The following is a 16,795-nucleotide window of genomic DNA, read 5'->3' as shown; positions in this document are numbered from 1 at the left end:
GATGGTAATGAGTTGAGTTTTAGCTGCTCTTGAACATCTAGGTAGGGATTTCCATCAGGCATTTAGATATAAAAATCTTTAACTGTGGTGAGATCTCATACAGAAATGTATGGTTGATGGTAGTTGTGGCCATAAGAATAGATGTGATAGAAGTAGGCTTAAGGGAGGTTATGTAGCATAAAGAGAGCAGTTGACTGAGAGCAAATCCAGCAGTAGACGTAGAAAAACATGTGAGGAAAACATGAAGGAGACAGATAGGTGACATGAGGGAAGTTAGGAGAGTGAGGGTCAAGGAAACCAAGAGAGAAGAGCGTTTCAAGGAGAGAGTGATCAGGAATATTGCATGCAGCTAAGAAGTCCAGTGAGAGGAGCCCTGAAAAATATGGATAGCATTTGACACTCAGGGGACCTTAATGAGGAGACTGTCCATAGAATGACAAATGCAGAAAAAACTGGGTTTCAGTAGGGTGAGGAGTGAGTGGGGAGGTCAAGAAATTTGGAGAGAAAAACGGAAAAATTAGATAGGTACAGAGTGACTTGAAGTCCAGGCAGTGATCTTTATATTAGAGAAACAGGCTGAGGGAAAGAACCTGAGGAGAGAAACTTGAGACAAATTGAATATATGGTTGTTGCTACTATATGGAAATTTAAAAAATTGTTTTGTATCCTGTAACCTTCTTACACTCACTTATTAGTTCTACTAGCTTTTTAAAAATAGATTCCATTGAATTTGTACATAGACAATTATTGTGTCCTCTATGAATAGAGTTTTGCTTCTTCCTTTTCAGTCTGGATACCTTTTATTTCTGCTTCTTACCTTATTGTACTGGCCAGAACCTCCAGTACGATGTTGAATAGAAGTTGTGAGAGCAGACATCCTTGTCTTATTCCTTATCTTAGGGAGAAAACCTTCAGTTTTTTACCAGTAAGTACAATGTTAGCCATCCTTCATCAGGTTGAGAAAGTTCCCTTTTGTTCCTAGTTTGCTGAGAATTTTTATCAGGGATGGATATTCAAACAGTCTTATGCTTTTTTTATTTTCATCTGTTAATATGGTGAATCTTGTTGATTGATTTTTGTATGTTAAGCCAGCGTCCACTTGGTCATGTTGTGTTAATATTGTCATGTATTGCTGGCTTTGATTTGCTGAAATTTTGTTAAGGATTTTTGCATCTCTGTTCATGAAGGATATTGGTCTGTACTTTTCTTTTCTTGTAATGTCTTTGTCTGGTTTTGGAATCAGGATATTAATGGTCTCTTTGAATGAATTGGGAAGTATTTTCTCCTCTTCGATTTTCTGAGTTTCTATAGAATTGATGTAATTTATTTTTTATATGATTAATATATGAATTCACAAGTGAAGCCATCTGGGCCTGGAATGTTTTTGTTTTGTTTTTTGTTGGAAAGGTTTTTAACCAGGAATTCAATTTCTTTAATAGATACATAATTATTCAAAAAAATTTTTTTTTCAGTAATTTTGGTAGTTTGTATCTTTCAGGGAATTTGACCATTTAATATGAGTTGTACAATTCTTTGTATAAAGTTGTTCAGTTATTCCTTTTTATCCCTTTAATATGTGTAGACTTCATGGTGATATCCTAATGTTGGTAATTTGTGTCTTCACTCTTTTTTTCCTTATCAGTGTAGCTAGAGGTTTATCAATTTTAATGACCTTCTTAAAGAAATGGCTTTTGATTTTATTGTTTTTATATATTTTCTGTTTTCTCTTTTATTGATTTTCACTTTTATTATTTCTATTTATTTTGGGTTTAACTTGCTCTTCTTTTTAAAGTTTCTTTTGATTGGAGCTGAGGTCAGTGATTGGAAATCTTTCTTTCCTTAGTGCTATCCATTTTCATCTAAGTACTACTTTACCTGGATCCCACAAATTTTGATATACTGAGTTTTCATTTTCATTCATTTAAAAATACTTCATAATTTTTCTTTATTTATTTTTTTTATTTATATTTATTTTTTGACCCATGGGATTATTTAGAGGTAAGTTAATTTTGTTTCCAAATATTTGAGGATTTTCCAGATACCTTTTTGTTGCTGATTTCTCATTTAATTCCACTGTTGTCAACATATTTTGTATGATCTGAATACTTTAAAGTTTACCAAAACTTATTTTTTGTCCCCAAAATATAGTTTATATTGGTACATGTTTTGTGTGCATTTGAAGAGTGTTTTCTGCTTTTGGTAGATACACTGTTTTTTATAAATGTTAATTATGTTAGGTTGGTTGACAGTACTGTTTAAACTTTCATTCTTAATTGCTTTATTGGGTGTTGAAATCGCCAACTATTTGTGGATTTGTCAGTTTCTCCCTGCAGTTCTGTCAGTTTTTGCTTCATTTGTTTTACAGCTGTAATAGGAACTTAACATTTAGGATTTTTATGTCTGCTTGATAAATTGAACTCATTATTATAAAATAACCCTCTTTATTCTAATATTGGTAATATTCTTTGTTGCAAAATCTGCTTTGATATTAATATAGCCACTCTGGCTGCCTGGCTGGCTGGTTTACTTGCCTTCTTCCTTTTTTTCATGTTTCTTAATTTAATATTACAAGATTTTAAATCTAATTTTGATTTTATACTGGTATCTCTTTCCTCTAACATTGAAAATCTTAATCCCTAACTTTACATAAATACTTAACATAATTATTTATTTACATTATCTTCGAAGATATAGACAATAGATTCAAAATAATAATACCAGTATTACCACTGATAATTAGGTTACTGAATGAAGTTTTAGAGGTCTTACTGCTGTTTGTTCTAAGAATATAGAATATATCACTAAGGATATAGAATCAAATACTGTGCTCTAGTCCTTTGAACTAATTCCCTTTTTTTTTTAGTGGTTTCTCAGGTTTGTTTTTGTTTACTTTGTAAGGGTTATTTCTTGAGTTTAATCTCACTTTTGAAATATAAAAGTTGACTATGTTGCCAAACTCAAAACTATATAAAGGTATCTTCGAACAAGTCCATTCCCAGTCCTCTACCCTACTAATTCCTATATTTAAAAGTTTTGGCCTTTCTTTCCAGTATTTTTACAAGTATAAGCAAATAAATATATGCACATGTATAAATAAAAATTAGAATATATTCATGTTTCTCATTCCATTCTTACACAGAGTATAGAGTTCTGTAACTTCCTCTTTTTTCAGTTAAGAATATATCCTGAAGATCACTCCATATCAGAGTAATTAGGGAATAGAGATTTACCTCATTCTTTTTGACAACTACATAGAATTCCATCCTATAGATACTATCATTCATTCAGCTAGACCGTTGCTAATGGACATTTGGTTTGTCATTACCCATTAAATCAGCTTTCTTTTAATTAGTATTAGTATGGTTTATATTTTTCCACTTTCTTTACTTTTAACTTAATTTTATCTTATATTTAAAGGAGTCTTAAAGTCAGTGTATAATTTTTTTTGTCCAATCTGAAAATCTCTCCTTTTTAATTGGCATGCTTAGGCCATTTACATAACTATGTGATGTGTCTGTTACTCTGTCTTCATGTTTACTAATCTTTTCTTCTGCCGTATCTAATCTTCTGTTAATGCCACTCAGTGTTTTTCATGTCAAACCTTGTAGACTTTCAAAATTTAATGTCTTCTGTGTCTCTACCAAACATATGAAATATAGTTATAATAACTTTTTTTATGTCCTTGTCTACTAATTCTATCAACTGTGTCATTTCTGGATCTGTTACTATTGATTTGTTTTTCTTTTTGATCATGTGTTGTATTTTCTTGATTCTTTGTGTTCCTGGTTATTTTCTATTGGATGCTAGATATTGTGAAGTTGCTGGATATTTTTGTATTCCTATGAATATACTTGAAGACTTAGTTACTTGGAAATAGTTTGGTTCATTTGTGGTTTGCTTATAAGCTTTGTTAGATGGAACAAGAGTGGCCTTTAGTCTGGGGCTAATATTTTCCCACTACTGAGGCAGCACCCATAATTACCAGCTTTTTACTGTGGCCCTTGGGATCTCTTGCTAGTCATTTGTGGGCTTCTGGAATTGTTCCCTCTGCTCTTTTCTAATGGTTCTTTCCCCAGCCTCAGATAGTTTCCTCACATGTATATGTTTATCAGCACTCAGCTGGAGACTCCGGGTATGGGTGGGTCGGGGGGCCAGTTCTTTTGTAGCTCTCTGGAGGTTTCTTTCTTTCTGTGCAGCTTTCTTTCCTCCAGTACTCTGCCCTGGGAACTCTAGTCACTTTGGCCTTCCCCAGCTGACAGCCCTTTCTTTCTTCTCAGGGAGACCATCTAACAGTAGGCTAGGACAGTTAGAGGGCTCACTTGGTTTATTCCCCCCATCAGAGATCACTGTCCTGAGCTGCTGATACTACCCATTTTTTTTTTTAAGTGTTTGAGGTGGGAGGATAAATCTGTTCCCTGTTACTCCCTGTACTATGTACTCCTGTATGTAGAAGTTAATATTTGTCTTTTAGTTTAAAAAAAAAAAAATTCAAGGAAAACAATCAGATCATTCTGTATTATAAACAAGTTTGGACTAAACTTATTTTCCTTTGTAATTCCTAAAAAATGTGTCAATATCAAACACATTATGTGTCACATATAAATAAAATACAAGATAATTTAGCATACTAAGGTTATTTTAACATTCGTTTTCTGCTTATCCATGGTTTATGATGTGAAATTGCTTGATTTACCAACTAGAAGAATAGTTGTATCCTAGGTAATTAGGAAAATTATTTCATAACGTACGTAGCAAATACAATAATATGTATTTAATAATACTACTTGTGTGTTAGAAAACCCAATTTTTATACTTAGATTTAAAAATTAAGAGTACTTCTGATTTTTTTTATAGACTCACACTTTTGGACTATGGGTATTGTTTTTTTGGTTTGTGGGTATTCTTATAGAAGTGTTTGTATACTGAACAGCATTTTTCTCTTTTTTTAAATACATTTATTTATTTAATTTATTCATTATTTTTCGCTGCGTTGGGTCTTCATTGCTGTTCATGGGCTTTCTCTAGTTGCAGCGAGCGGGGGCTACTCTTCATTGCGGTGAGTGGGCTTCTCATTGCAGTGGCTTCTCTTGTTGAAGAGCATGGGCTCTAGGCGCGTGGGCTTCAGTAGTTGCAGCACGCAGGCTCAGTAGTTGTGGCCCGCGGGCTTAGTTGCTCCGCGGCATGTGGGATCTTCCCGGACCAGGGCTCACACCTGTGTCCCCTGCATTGGCAGGCAGGTTCTTAACCACTGCGCCACCAGGGAAGTCCCCATTATTCTCATTTTTTTTTAAATTTTATTTTAAAACATATTTATTTATTTGTTTGTTTGTTTTTGGCTGTGTTGTGTCTTTGTTGCTGCGCGTGGGCTTTCTCTAGTTGCGGCGAGTGGGGGCTACTCTTCGTTGCAGTGCACGGGCTTCTCATTACGTTGGCTTCTCTTGTTGCGGAGCACGGGCTCTAGGTGCGCGGGCTTGAGCAGTTGTGGCACGCGGGCTCAGTAGTTGTGGTTCGTGGGCTCTAGCGCGCAGGCTCAGTAGTTGTGGCGCACAGGCTTAGTTGCTCTGCGGCATCTTCCCGGACCAGGGCTCGATCCCATGTCCCCGACGCTGGCAGGCGGATTTTTAACCACTGTGCAACCAGGGAAGTCCTCTCAGTGTTTTTATACCTCATAAAATTGTAGTGAATTTTTATGATTAAGATTTTACATAATTAGTGTTTACATGAGATAAATTTGGTATTAGAAGGAAAGTAATACACTATATTCAGGCACAGTGGGACTGTAGGAGGACTTAAATTTTAGAAATGGGGTTAAGAAAGTAGAAGTTGAGTCTTGGCCCACTTCTTACAAGTTGTATTACCTCTTTAGCCTTATTTTGTTACTTTCTCATGTAAGCTTTTTGAACCTTACTTTCTTCTTTAAAAACGCATGATGATACCCTTCTTAAAGGCAGTTGTGAGAGTTTGATGCATTTTGTGAAAATAAATAGTAAACTGCACATACTATATCAAAATGGGTATCATTTTGAGGTTTAGCCTGAGAAGTGTAAATTTCAAACAGTATGTACAGTGGGAAAATTTGACTGTACCCAGGCCTGACATCAATAATCAGAATTGTTATCTTGGCCTGTACTTTCTTCGGTTAGTTTCAGAAATTTTTTAAATTTGATTTTTAATACCCAATTTAATAGAAATGAGTCATATTATCGTTTCTTTCTTTACTCGGCAGCACACCATTTGCACCTCACCCACGTATATGATCTGTGGGTTGTGGAGAGAAATTAGGATGTTGCTCAATAGCCCACATCTTTCAACAAAGAATACTTTTCACTAACGCTCATGAGTTTCTTGTAGGCACTGGGAAATGCACACCCTTAGCTGCTAAACTAAATTCGTGAACTCAATAAAGAGAAAATTTGAGGAGCAGGTCATTAATTCAGATTCTGTGTTCTCTGTAAATACCAATGACTGTTGTCACGGAGTGGATGAGATGACCTTGGTTTTTATGGTCTAAAACTTTTTCTACAGAATGATGCAGGAGCTGTTACTGAGAGTCAGAATAAGAGGCTGCAGAACTGTATGTGGCTTGCCCTTTATTTATGAATCAGATTTTAAGTGGAAACCACAGTTGTTTCCTTGTTTCTCATTCATGCTTTAGCAGAGGATATGATGCCACAGATTTGACTTGGTTTGTAGTGTCTCCTTTAAGGTTCACACAGCTTTCTTTTCCTTTTTAGAAGCCACAGTAGTTTTAATGTTATTATCAAACCACAGCGTGTACCTTGTTCGATAGACCTTGTGTATATCCAAATATTATTTGGTAGTCTCAGTACTGACTGTGGTGGTTTAGTCCTATTTGGAAATACAGCAAAAGTAAATAAATGCATATGTACATATGTTTGGGTAGGTGGTATATAGGCATACAACTTCAGACATGTGGAAAACAATTTTAACCCTTTGAATGTATTAATTCGTATTTAAAGATAATGTTTTAGGTTGTTTAACTTGAATATAAATGTTTTATGTTGTTTAACTTGAATATAATAATGTTAATTTTTCTTTATTCTTCCTTAGTGTCAAGGCATGCCATGGGTTGCCTCTCATAAATGGACAAAGCTGTGACCCTTATGCAACAGTTTCTCTTGTGGGCCCTTCTAGGTAATGCTTATTGAATTAGTATCAGATTTTTAAGTTTTAAAGTTTAACAATTACAAAATTAAAATTCTAAGAGAACTTGCTAAATAGTTATTTATGACACAAAGTAACGAATGCTTTGAAAGAAAATGTTCAGTTAGTTCTATTATTCACTTGCAAACCAACTCCTATTTTTATAAAAGAAAATGAGTGCCATTTCAAATCTGCCAGACTCATAGGCTATGGGGAGCAACCTGTGTTTTATAGTAGTTAAAATGTACTTTAAAACATAAACCTGACCTTCATTCATCATCAGCCTTCCTAGTTTCAAATGTCTTAGATCTTATTGCAGGTAGAATCCTGTTTTAATAAATGCTAGCTCAAAATAGCAAAGGAATTTCTATATTTTTATCTGGAAAACAACTCAGGACTAAAAATACCTTTTTTCTCATGGCATCTGTGCTGTACAGAGAGAATTCCAAGCTGTAGACAAACTGCTGAAGTACCAGAACATGGTGAAGTGCACTGTATCATTGATTTTAATTACTTATGATAATTTATGGAAAATCTATCACACTTTGTAGTATTTTCTGTTTTATAATTTCATTATGGTTTCTTTCAGAGCCTGACTAGTCTGAAATTTGTCTACAACTTGAAGGTTTAGAGTCAGGAAACAAAGAGCATACTATTCCCTCTACACAAGCACGTGTATATACACATAGACATGCACTTCTTCTTCCCAGCCCCAAGCTATGTATTCTTATTTTTTAGAAAATCACCAGTAAGTCACTTTGAAAAATGTATTTGTCCCTATGTATGAAAAGCACCATGCCTGGTATTTATTGGGTTCTCAAACAATAGTATCCTATTATTATTATAGATGGTTTTATATTTAAAAATATAAACCTGACCTGTTTGCTAAAAGCAGATACTCAATCCTATAACATTCATACTATCAGAGGGATTGAGTTTTGTGTGTTAAAAATGTTTAATCTAGTTGAGCTGTTTTTGGTTTTGGTTTTTGTTTATAATCAATACCTGATAGATCCTTTAGTGTAATTGCTTAGTAATGTACAGATAGAAATTATTTGGCTTGTGAATTTGTTTCAAAAAGTCACTGTTGGTTTTGATACTGTACTGTCATTTGGAGGATGTTACCATTGGCGGAGGCTGGGGAAAGGTTACATGGGACTTCCCTGTACATTTCTTTGCAGCCTCCTCTCAATCTGTAATTACTTCAAAATTAAAAGTTTTTTTTAAAAAGCCACATTGTGGCTGAAGCCCAAGAAGTAAACTAAGAATGCTTTTCGTGTTCCTCTGGTAGTTTTCAGCATAGATAAAGGTACTCTGAATCTCATTGTCTTCCTTCTACCATTTATTTTGAGTTGCTTGTATAATCGAATGTGTTATTAAAAACCCCTGAAGTAAGCTTGGCAGTCAATCTAGTATAGCCATAGAATAATATAATCTTGGCATATATCAGATATACAAAATTTGTGTGTTCTTTGATTTGAAGTTTTAGAGACACCTCAGTTTTTTTCCCCCAAGTAATATTTAAAGCTACTGCCTTCCCCGAGTCATCTTAACAGTTAAACAGAAAGAGGTCAGGCTCCCTGGTTGGAAATAGCATGTTTTATAATTGTGTACTATTAAGTTCTACAAGGTAAAACTCTACCACATTGGAACAGGAATGACCAAAAGAAGACAAAAGTAAAGAAGAAAACAAGCAATCCGCAGTTTAATGAAATCTTTTATTTTGAGGTAACATTTTGTTTTATTTAAATGTTAACATTGAATATTGAATGCTGATTTACTTCTTTTTTTCAAATTCTGGCCATAGTCATAATTTTATTAACTAATGCAACTAAGCATTTCTAAGCAGTAGAACCACAGTGTAACACAGTAGAGGCCCAGTGCATAAAACAAATAACGGCAGAGCTGTGATTGATTTGAGGATGGGGAAGTCTAGGACCACACCTACTCTTCAGTCATCCTCAATATCACAACCCCCTTCACACAGAACCCTACCTTATCCAGCCCCTGACCTAACATGCAGTGGCCCCAGGACTCTTCTGCAGAATATTATTTGAAAACCACTAGTTAAATAAGTACGATATCACTTGGTAGATCTGGGTTCTGGTCCCAGTTGAGTTTGAACAAATCACTACATGGGAGACTCAAATTTCTTATCTTGTGAAAGGATAATTTTGTAAGAGAAAACAGTAGCATCCCTACCTAACTCAGCGTTTTTAGGAGGTTCAAATGTGAAAATGCTTCGAGACTATAAACTATTATATGATTAAGGCCTTATTATTAAGTTCTTTATAGCTAAATCACTCTGTGGACACATGCTTATTTTCTTAGAGAACTTCAGCTGCCTTGAAGTTGCCCAAAATACAGTGCTTTGGAGTTCTCTACTGTGGAGCATTTGTTAAACAAATCCTTTTTCATATTATTAGAAACTATAGGAAAAAAACAAAAATAATCAAACTGTATTCTAAAAGATTGTGTTCTACCCATAGAATATGTTGCAGTTGAGATTACCATGTAGGGAAGATTTGAAAAAAAGAGTTACATTTTGTGCTTTTCCTTCTTTTTGTGTGTGTTTTTCTTGATGTTTCAAAGTGAAAAGAGCGAGGGCACATCTAGCCATGCCTGCTTACTGTACTTTAATAAGGGAACACAGTTGAAGAAATGCCAAGATTGAAGTAGGAGGAATTGTGGGGGGTGGAGGCAAGGAAGAAAGAAAACAAAAGAAAGTGCACCAGTGTGAGACGCCCCATTTCCCGGCTCAGGACTTGCTCAGTTCAGTTGTTCTGTACTTACAAATGGCTGTTACATCTAGCCTGGAGAAAACCAAGAAGGGGCGACTTGCAGCAGCAAGCAGATGGTCCTTTGACAGTCAAGACTTGACCTCTTTGCTATATGCAAGCATACATATTAGGCCTTGAACCATTCATTCAAAGGGCCCTTTGTTGAGTTGATTATAAAGATAAAAGTCCAATCTCTGTGCTCTAGTGAGAGCAGGAGACCCAAAGCGTACATGTGTGTGCATACACTCAGCAGTAAAATGCAGTAGTAGATACTGGGTAGCTCTGCTCTAGGTGAGTTAAGCCAGAGGAAAGAGTATTAGAGAAGGAACATTTTGAGCAGAGACATAGAGACAGAAAAGCAGAAAGTTATGTCCAAAGAGTAGCAAGTAGTGATTTGACTAAAAGGGAATAATGGGAACTAAGCTTAAAAACATAAGAGTAGGACCAACTAATGAAAGGCCTTGAGAGCCAGGCTGAAGTGCTGTGTTAGCCACTGAATGTTTTTGAACCTGGAAGTAATGAGTAATGCACTGTTTTGGGAAGAATTAACCATGATCTGTGGGCCAGATGGCTGAGAGAGAGAACAGAGATCAAGAGACTGTTGTAGCTTAGGTGTTTTTTTAAAAAAGGAAAAAGCAGAAAGGGGGGGCTCTGATTCAAGAGAAGTAATATGGAAATGAGAGGAAGAGATGGATGAGAAAGAAACTGCAGATGGCGAGATAACAAATTGGTTATAGAAGAAGAGAGAAAATGAGGAGTCAAATGTTGTCTTCATATTTCAAATCTGGAAAAATAGAAAAGAAGGAAAACATAAGTGGTTCAGTTTGGGGCATAATGAGCTTGGACTCAGATATGTAAAATCCTCCCATAGGAAGTTCATGACTGTGGTGGGTGATGGTTGTAGATAAAGAATCAGGAATTGCTTACAGCAAGTCAGGAAAGAAAGCCAAAGGAGTAGAGGTATACAATAAAGGAAAAAAGTGAAGAAGGTTAGTTCTGCCACATATTATGTATTCGACTTTGAGTATGTCTCTTAATTTCTGTACTTCAGCTTCCTCATTTTCAAGATGAGGATAATAAATCTAGCCCTGCCTGCTTCAGGGCAGTGTTCTGATGAATAACAGAGATAATGGATGTGAAAGCACTTTGTACAGCACTATGCAGTACGTATGTAGAGCAAAATAAAATATAAAACCCTGGAGAAAACCCATATTTATAGGTTCTGAGGAAGAAGTACCAGAGGAAGAAGCAAAGAGAGCAGAAGGTAGCCAGGATAGTGCTGGGTAAACTCAAAAGACCAGAGTAGCTCTGGGAAAAGGGAGTATGGTTGTATGGTCACTTGTCCAGATAAAGGGGTCAAGGAAGGTGAGAGCTAAGAATTTCATCATCAGACTTGATGATTAAGAGAGGGGTTTGGGGAGAGTGATCTGTGAGGAAGCCGGATTATAAGGAGTTACTGTAGTGAGTAACTAGTGAGTGGGTGGTGAGGAAGTGGAGGCTGTAAGGATGGGTAACAGTTTTGAGATATTTGTCTGTGAAAGGAAAGAGATAGGAAGACCATAATTTAAGGGGAGAATTTTTCTTAGACTTGAATGAGGTGAACAGTCTGGTCAAGAAAGCTGTAATTAAAATAGATCGAATGCTTGCTGCATGTTTACTGCGTGCTTATTACTGCATACTGTGTGGGGACGGAGCAGTCTTAGAAAAGAGGAGGATCATCTCATCGTGTTGTTTGGAAGAGGATGAGAACACTCATCGAGTAAACAGGCCTGTGTGGGAACGGACATGTTCAGGTGGACAGTAGTTGAGGAAGTTCCTGCCAACGGCCTTGATGTTTTTGGTAAAAGTGTGAGAAGGAAGTGTACTGGTGGCATTGGTATCTTGAGAAATGTGGGAAGGTCTTCAGACAGTTCCTAGCCTATGCAGCTTCCCTGAAATAGAACGCTTTTACTCTGAGTCACCAAGAGATTACATATGAGCCAGAGAACCCAGTGTTGCCATAGATTGAGTTGATAAGGAAGGGTATGGAGGTAAGGTTGATTTTGATATTTTTTTTGCCACCTTATTCTTGCCACTCTGCTACTGCCATAGCTGTTTTTGTATTTATCTTTTGGGTAAAATATTACTTAGGCATTTTCCTCTGTTTATAATATACACAGTCGAACATTTTAGGGATGACAGTTTTTTAAAGTTCATGTAAGAAAAAGATACTAAAAAATTTTTTTTACTAAAATATTTTGTTTGTAGGTAACCAGATCCAGTAGTTACACCAGAAAGTCCCAGTTTCAGGTAGAAGAGGAGGACATTGAAAAGCTGGAAATTAGGTATGTGTCTTGGGGTTTTACAGAATTGCTATGTTCTGTGCTAAAAAAAAATCCTAAATTTAACTGTAAAAGGTGACTCAAGCTTAACAGAATTCTCTTTAGCAACTTAATCGATGAAACTTAGAGGAATGTGCATCTAATTTAAATCCAAATAATCTTTTCAAAATCCGATTTCTTTGTACTAATAGTTAAGGTGTATTTATTTTAAAAATAAAATGAGCTAATTTTCACCTATTTTATTATATTTTTAGTTTTTCCCAAATTTAATTGCTCCGTAAATTTCTAAATCATAGCATAATGAATGCAAAGAATATATAGAAAAGTAATTATATATTAGCCAATTTAGAAATAATTTTTTTATTCTTCTTAACATATCTGCTGTCTAACAGAAATTTCAGTGAGGTAAGAAGTCTTGTAAGATGATTCAACAGGTGCATGTGTTTGAAGTTTGTGCTATTTCCTAGGTCTTAAATATCTATGCTGTTTGGGAGGGGAAAGTTTTGTAAATGCATGTATAGGTGTGGTGTTAACAGTGTGTTCATCTAAAGGGTGTATTAATCACGTTTGGAATGATCAGGTAATGTATTTTTCTAAATCACCTATCTTTACATATTAACTGGTTTTAATTGAGAAAGAAACTGTAGTCTTGTGTTGGTTTCTTTTCTCAAAAGCAAAAAAGGAACTCTGTAGTCCTTATTTTTACAGGTTAAAATAAAGTGTAGACTTTGAAACTAAGAAACTTAAGTGCTTTCTTTTAGATTATTTAAGATAGTCACTTTCTATGCTTTTTAGTAAAAGCTACTGCAGTATTCTGCTTTTTTAGTTTAGTTTAAGACAATGCTAACATCTCTTGTTTTTAAGCATGTAAAATTATGTCTGGTACTTTCGCCACAAGCATCTTTGCCGTAGGCATTTTTGCCGTAGACATTTTCGCCACATGACTAATTGGCCATAAGTCAGCTTTGCTGTGAAAAATAAAATAACTAGTTGACAGTTGGTTTCAACTGGTTGAAATGTGTTAGCATTTCTTCTGGTTATCGACGTTATTGATAGCTTCATTGAGCAGACAAGTGACGGTGATTTGCCCCAAGAGTTGGTTTCTTATTTGGAAACACACCACATTGGAGGAGAAAGAGGCTGAGGGCCTGAAAGGCACAGAGGCAAAGCCACATTTCGCATAGAACTTTGAAGCATCCATCAGCAGACATGTGACACTATGGCAAGAACAAACAAGAGTGTGGAGGCTTCAGTACGAAACTCAGAAACCAATATGCATCCTAGTGTCTGGAAACGCATACCTGTCTTAACGAAGGAAGAAATTTTAGGAAAAAAGTGCAATGCTGAATGAGGAGACAAATCAAGAAGCAAAAACAAAAACAACCTGTGAAATACTGTGAACGAAAGACTTGGAAGATAAGCGTTTAGGTACAGCCCACAAAATAGAGTCAGTATTTGCACAGCATTGCCATGAATTTACACACATTTTGAATGTGTTCAAATAAATTTTGTATTTTGCAATAAAGTCTTTTTAATTTTGTTGTTTATTTTTTATGTTTGTGTCTTTTTTAATGTCTCATTTTATTTTATCTTTTATCACAAAATTGCCTTTGACCAATTAGTTATGTGGTGAAAATGTTTGCGGCAAAAAGTGCTTGAGGCAAAGATGTCTGTGGCAAAGATGCTTATGGCAGAAGTACCCAGAACCGTAAATTAGTGCTGGAATACGAATCATAGTAATTTGAAGCTTTTTGGTCATGTGCGTTCTCTTACACATTGTTTGCAAAAAATAAAGCCAGTTTTTAAATTTTCAGGATCGACTTGTGGAACAATGGAAACCTGGTCCAAGATGTTTTCCTCGGTGAGATTAAGGTTCCTGTGAACGTGTTAAGAAATGATGCTTCTCATCAAGCCTGGTAAGAAGACAAACATTGTAGTGAACTACATAGTAGGTCATCCCCTTTCATGCACTGTATATGCAAATAAATGCTTACTTTGAGCATATTTTAAGTTTTTAATGGATAAGCCCAAAGTTATTAACATTAACTGATTTGGCCATTAATTTATTGTTGCAGAAATATAAGTACAATTATATTAGTTTTATGACTTGTCCTCTGGTACTGAGATAAAAGAACTGAATTGCCTAGGAATATTTTCCTGTTCAAAAACTTAATCTTGGGACTTCCCTGGTGGCGCAGTGGTTGGGAGTCCGCCTGCCGTTGCAGGGGACACGGGTTCGTGCCCCGGTCCGGGAAGATCCCACGTGCCGCGGAGCGGCTGGGCCCGTGAGCCATGGTCGCTGGGCCTGCGCGTCCGGAGCCTGTGCTCCGCAACGGGAGAGGCCACAACAGTGAGAGGCCTGCGTACCGCAAAAAAAAAAAAAAAACTTAATCTTAACTCTAAAGAAAAAATATAAAACATTTCGAACATTACGTAAGAGTTGCCCATGTGAGAAGATGCTTGATCACAAATCAGCATCTGTAGTTCAGAAGCTTTATTAATGGGCATGGGAACTGTGGATGTTTGAAAGCAAAAGGTTTATTGTAGGGATTCAGCTGTTTACGGGATCTCACCAGTGATTTTCCTACCCCAAATCCCATTGAAATGCACCATGGATGGCTCTGATGTTATTTTCTAAATGCCTAGGATCTAGATGTTGTTGAGCTGATCCAGTTAACACACTTTTCAGGAGCTCTAGTGGCTCAATATTGGCTACAATATTACCTTTTTGTGACTTCTAATAGTGACATTAAACTCATGTTAATGCTCGGACATTAAACTGATGTTAGTTTCCTTAGTAGAATCAGTGTGAAACTATTGTTTTTTTTCTGTCTACAGCACTTAAAAGCGTGTATATCCTTTCCCTTCCAGTAGGTTGCCCAGTAGCCCTCATGCTTGACTTGGGTTTCAACTGAGTATAAACAGCATGCCTTTCTCATTTGCCTCTTAAGGCCCCCTTTTTAGGGCTCAGTTTCAGTTGCCTGGAAGAGGAGTTGAAACAGTGTTCAGATGTTTCTTACTGTGGACAGCAGTCTCATTTGCCTTTAGGATTTTGCTTCTCCTGAGTGTCGTCAGGCATTCTTCACTTTGGACTCTGTTGTCCTTAAACAGTTCTCCCTAGTAGACTGATCTTTCTTTCTTTCTTTCTTTCTTTCTTTCTTTCTTTCTTTCTTTCTTTCCTTTCTTCCTTTCTTCCTTTCTTTCTTTCTTCCTTCCTTCCTTCCTTCCTTCCTTCCTTCCTTCCTTCCTTCCTTCTCCTCCCTCCCTTCCTCCCTTCCTCCCTTCCTCCCTTCCTCCCTTCCTCCCTTCCTCTCTCTCTCTCTCTCTCTCTCTCTCCCTCCCTCCCTCCCTCCCTCCCTCCCTCCCTCCCCCTCTCCCTCTCTCCCTCTCTCCCTCTCTCCCTCTCTCCCTCTCTCTCTCTCTCTCTCTTTCCTTCTCTCCTTCTCTCCTTCTCTCCTTCTCTCCTTCTCTCTCTCTCTCTCTCTCTCTCCCTCCCTCCCTCCCTCCCTCCCTCCCTCCCTTCCTCCCTTCCTTCCTTCCTTCCTCCCTCCCTTCCTTCCTTCCTTTCCTTCCTTCCTTCCTTCCTTCCTTCCTTTCTTCCTTCCATCCTAAGTCTTAGTTGCAGCATACGGGATCTTTAATTGTGGCATGAAGAATCTTTTAGTTGTGGCATGCGGGATCTTTAGTTGCAACATGTGGGATCTAGTTCTCCTGACCAGGGATCGAACCCGGGTCCCCTGCATTGGGAGCACAGAGTCTTAGCCTCTGGACCACCAGGGAAGTCCCTAGACTGATATTTAGAGTGTCAAAAAATTTATTTTATTTTTACCTCTTGCTAATGCAGATCTAAGATTTATTAGTCTTTATGATAGCGTTTTATATGCTGTAATTTTCAAAATGTATCCATAGATGGAAACTTGGTCACTATGAAAAACTGATGAACATTTGAGGCTTGTCATTCACCTCTGCCAATCTTCTTCCACCTTCTATAAAATTAGCATACTGTTTAAAAAATATTTATTCATTTATTTATTTGGCTGCATCGGGTCTTAGTTGTGGCACGCAGAATCTTCGTTGCGGTGCGCGGGCTCTTCATTGCACTGCACAGGCTTCTCTCTAGTTGTGGTGTGTGGGCTCCAGAGCATGCGGGCTCAGTAGTTGCGGCACGTGGGCTCTCCAGTTGTGGTGCGTTGGCTTAGTTGCCCCGCTGCATGTGGGATCTTAGTTCCCCGACTAGGGATCGAACCCACATCCGCTGCATTGGAAGGTGGATTCTTAACCACTGGACCGCCAGGGAAGTCCCTAGCATACATTTTTAAATGAAAATTTCTGAACTCAGTTCATTAAGTCTTTAAAATGATATGTATGCCATGCTATTTGGTACAAAATAAAATGTGAGTCATTGTGCCTCCCAAGGCCCCTCAAAGTGAACTTGAAATGTGCTATTATAGCCCTATTTTAAGTAAGAGGTCTCCAAATTTGGAGGCCCTCCAAATTTGGCAAAATTTGTAGAACTACCTAGGCAGGATG

The 16,795-nt window shown here is 36.9% G+C and overlaps 1 protein-coding gene across 4 annotated transcripts in view; it reads left to right on the top strand.

Annotated features, from left to right (window-relative positions):
* RASA2 (RAS p21 protein activator 2) overlaps positions 1-16,795 on the top strand; it is a 116,025-nt gene that overhangs the window by 56,340 nt on the left and 42,890 nt on the right. For all 4 annotated transcript variants that reach the window (XR_009540650.1, XM_060149718.1, XM_060149719.1 and 1 more), the window contains exons 6-9: positions 7,072-7,155; positions 8,820-8,892; positions 12,192-12,268; positions 14,080-14,181. Coding sequence is in view for 3 of the 4 variants with exons in the window: in XM_060149718.1 (XP_060005701.1) it covers positions 7,072-7,155; positions 8,820-8,892; positions 12,192-12,268; positions 14,080-14,181 (336 nt within the window). In the remaining variant the exon portion in view is untranslated. The remainder of the gene's footprint in view (positions 1-7,071; positions 7,156-8,819; positions 8,893-12,191; positions 12,269-14,079; positions 14,182-16,795) is intronic.

Source organism: Lagenorhynchus albirostris, chromosome 5, assembly GCF_949774975.1.
Source record: "Lagenorhynchus albirostris chromosome 5, mLagAlb1.1, whole genome shotgun sequence".
NCBI lineage: Eukaryota > Metazoa > Chordata > Mammalia > Artiodactyla > Delphinidae > Lagenorhynchus > Lagenorhynchus albirostris.
The sequence above is the reverse complement of the archived record's forward strand: the minus strand, read 5'-3'. Positions and strand labels throughout refer to the sequence as shown.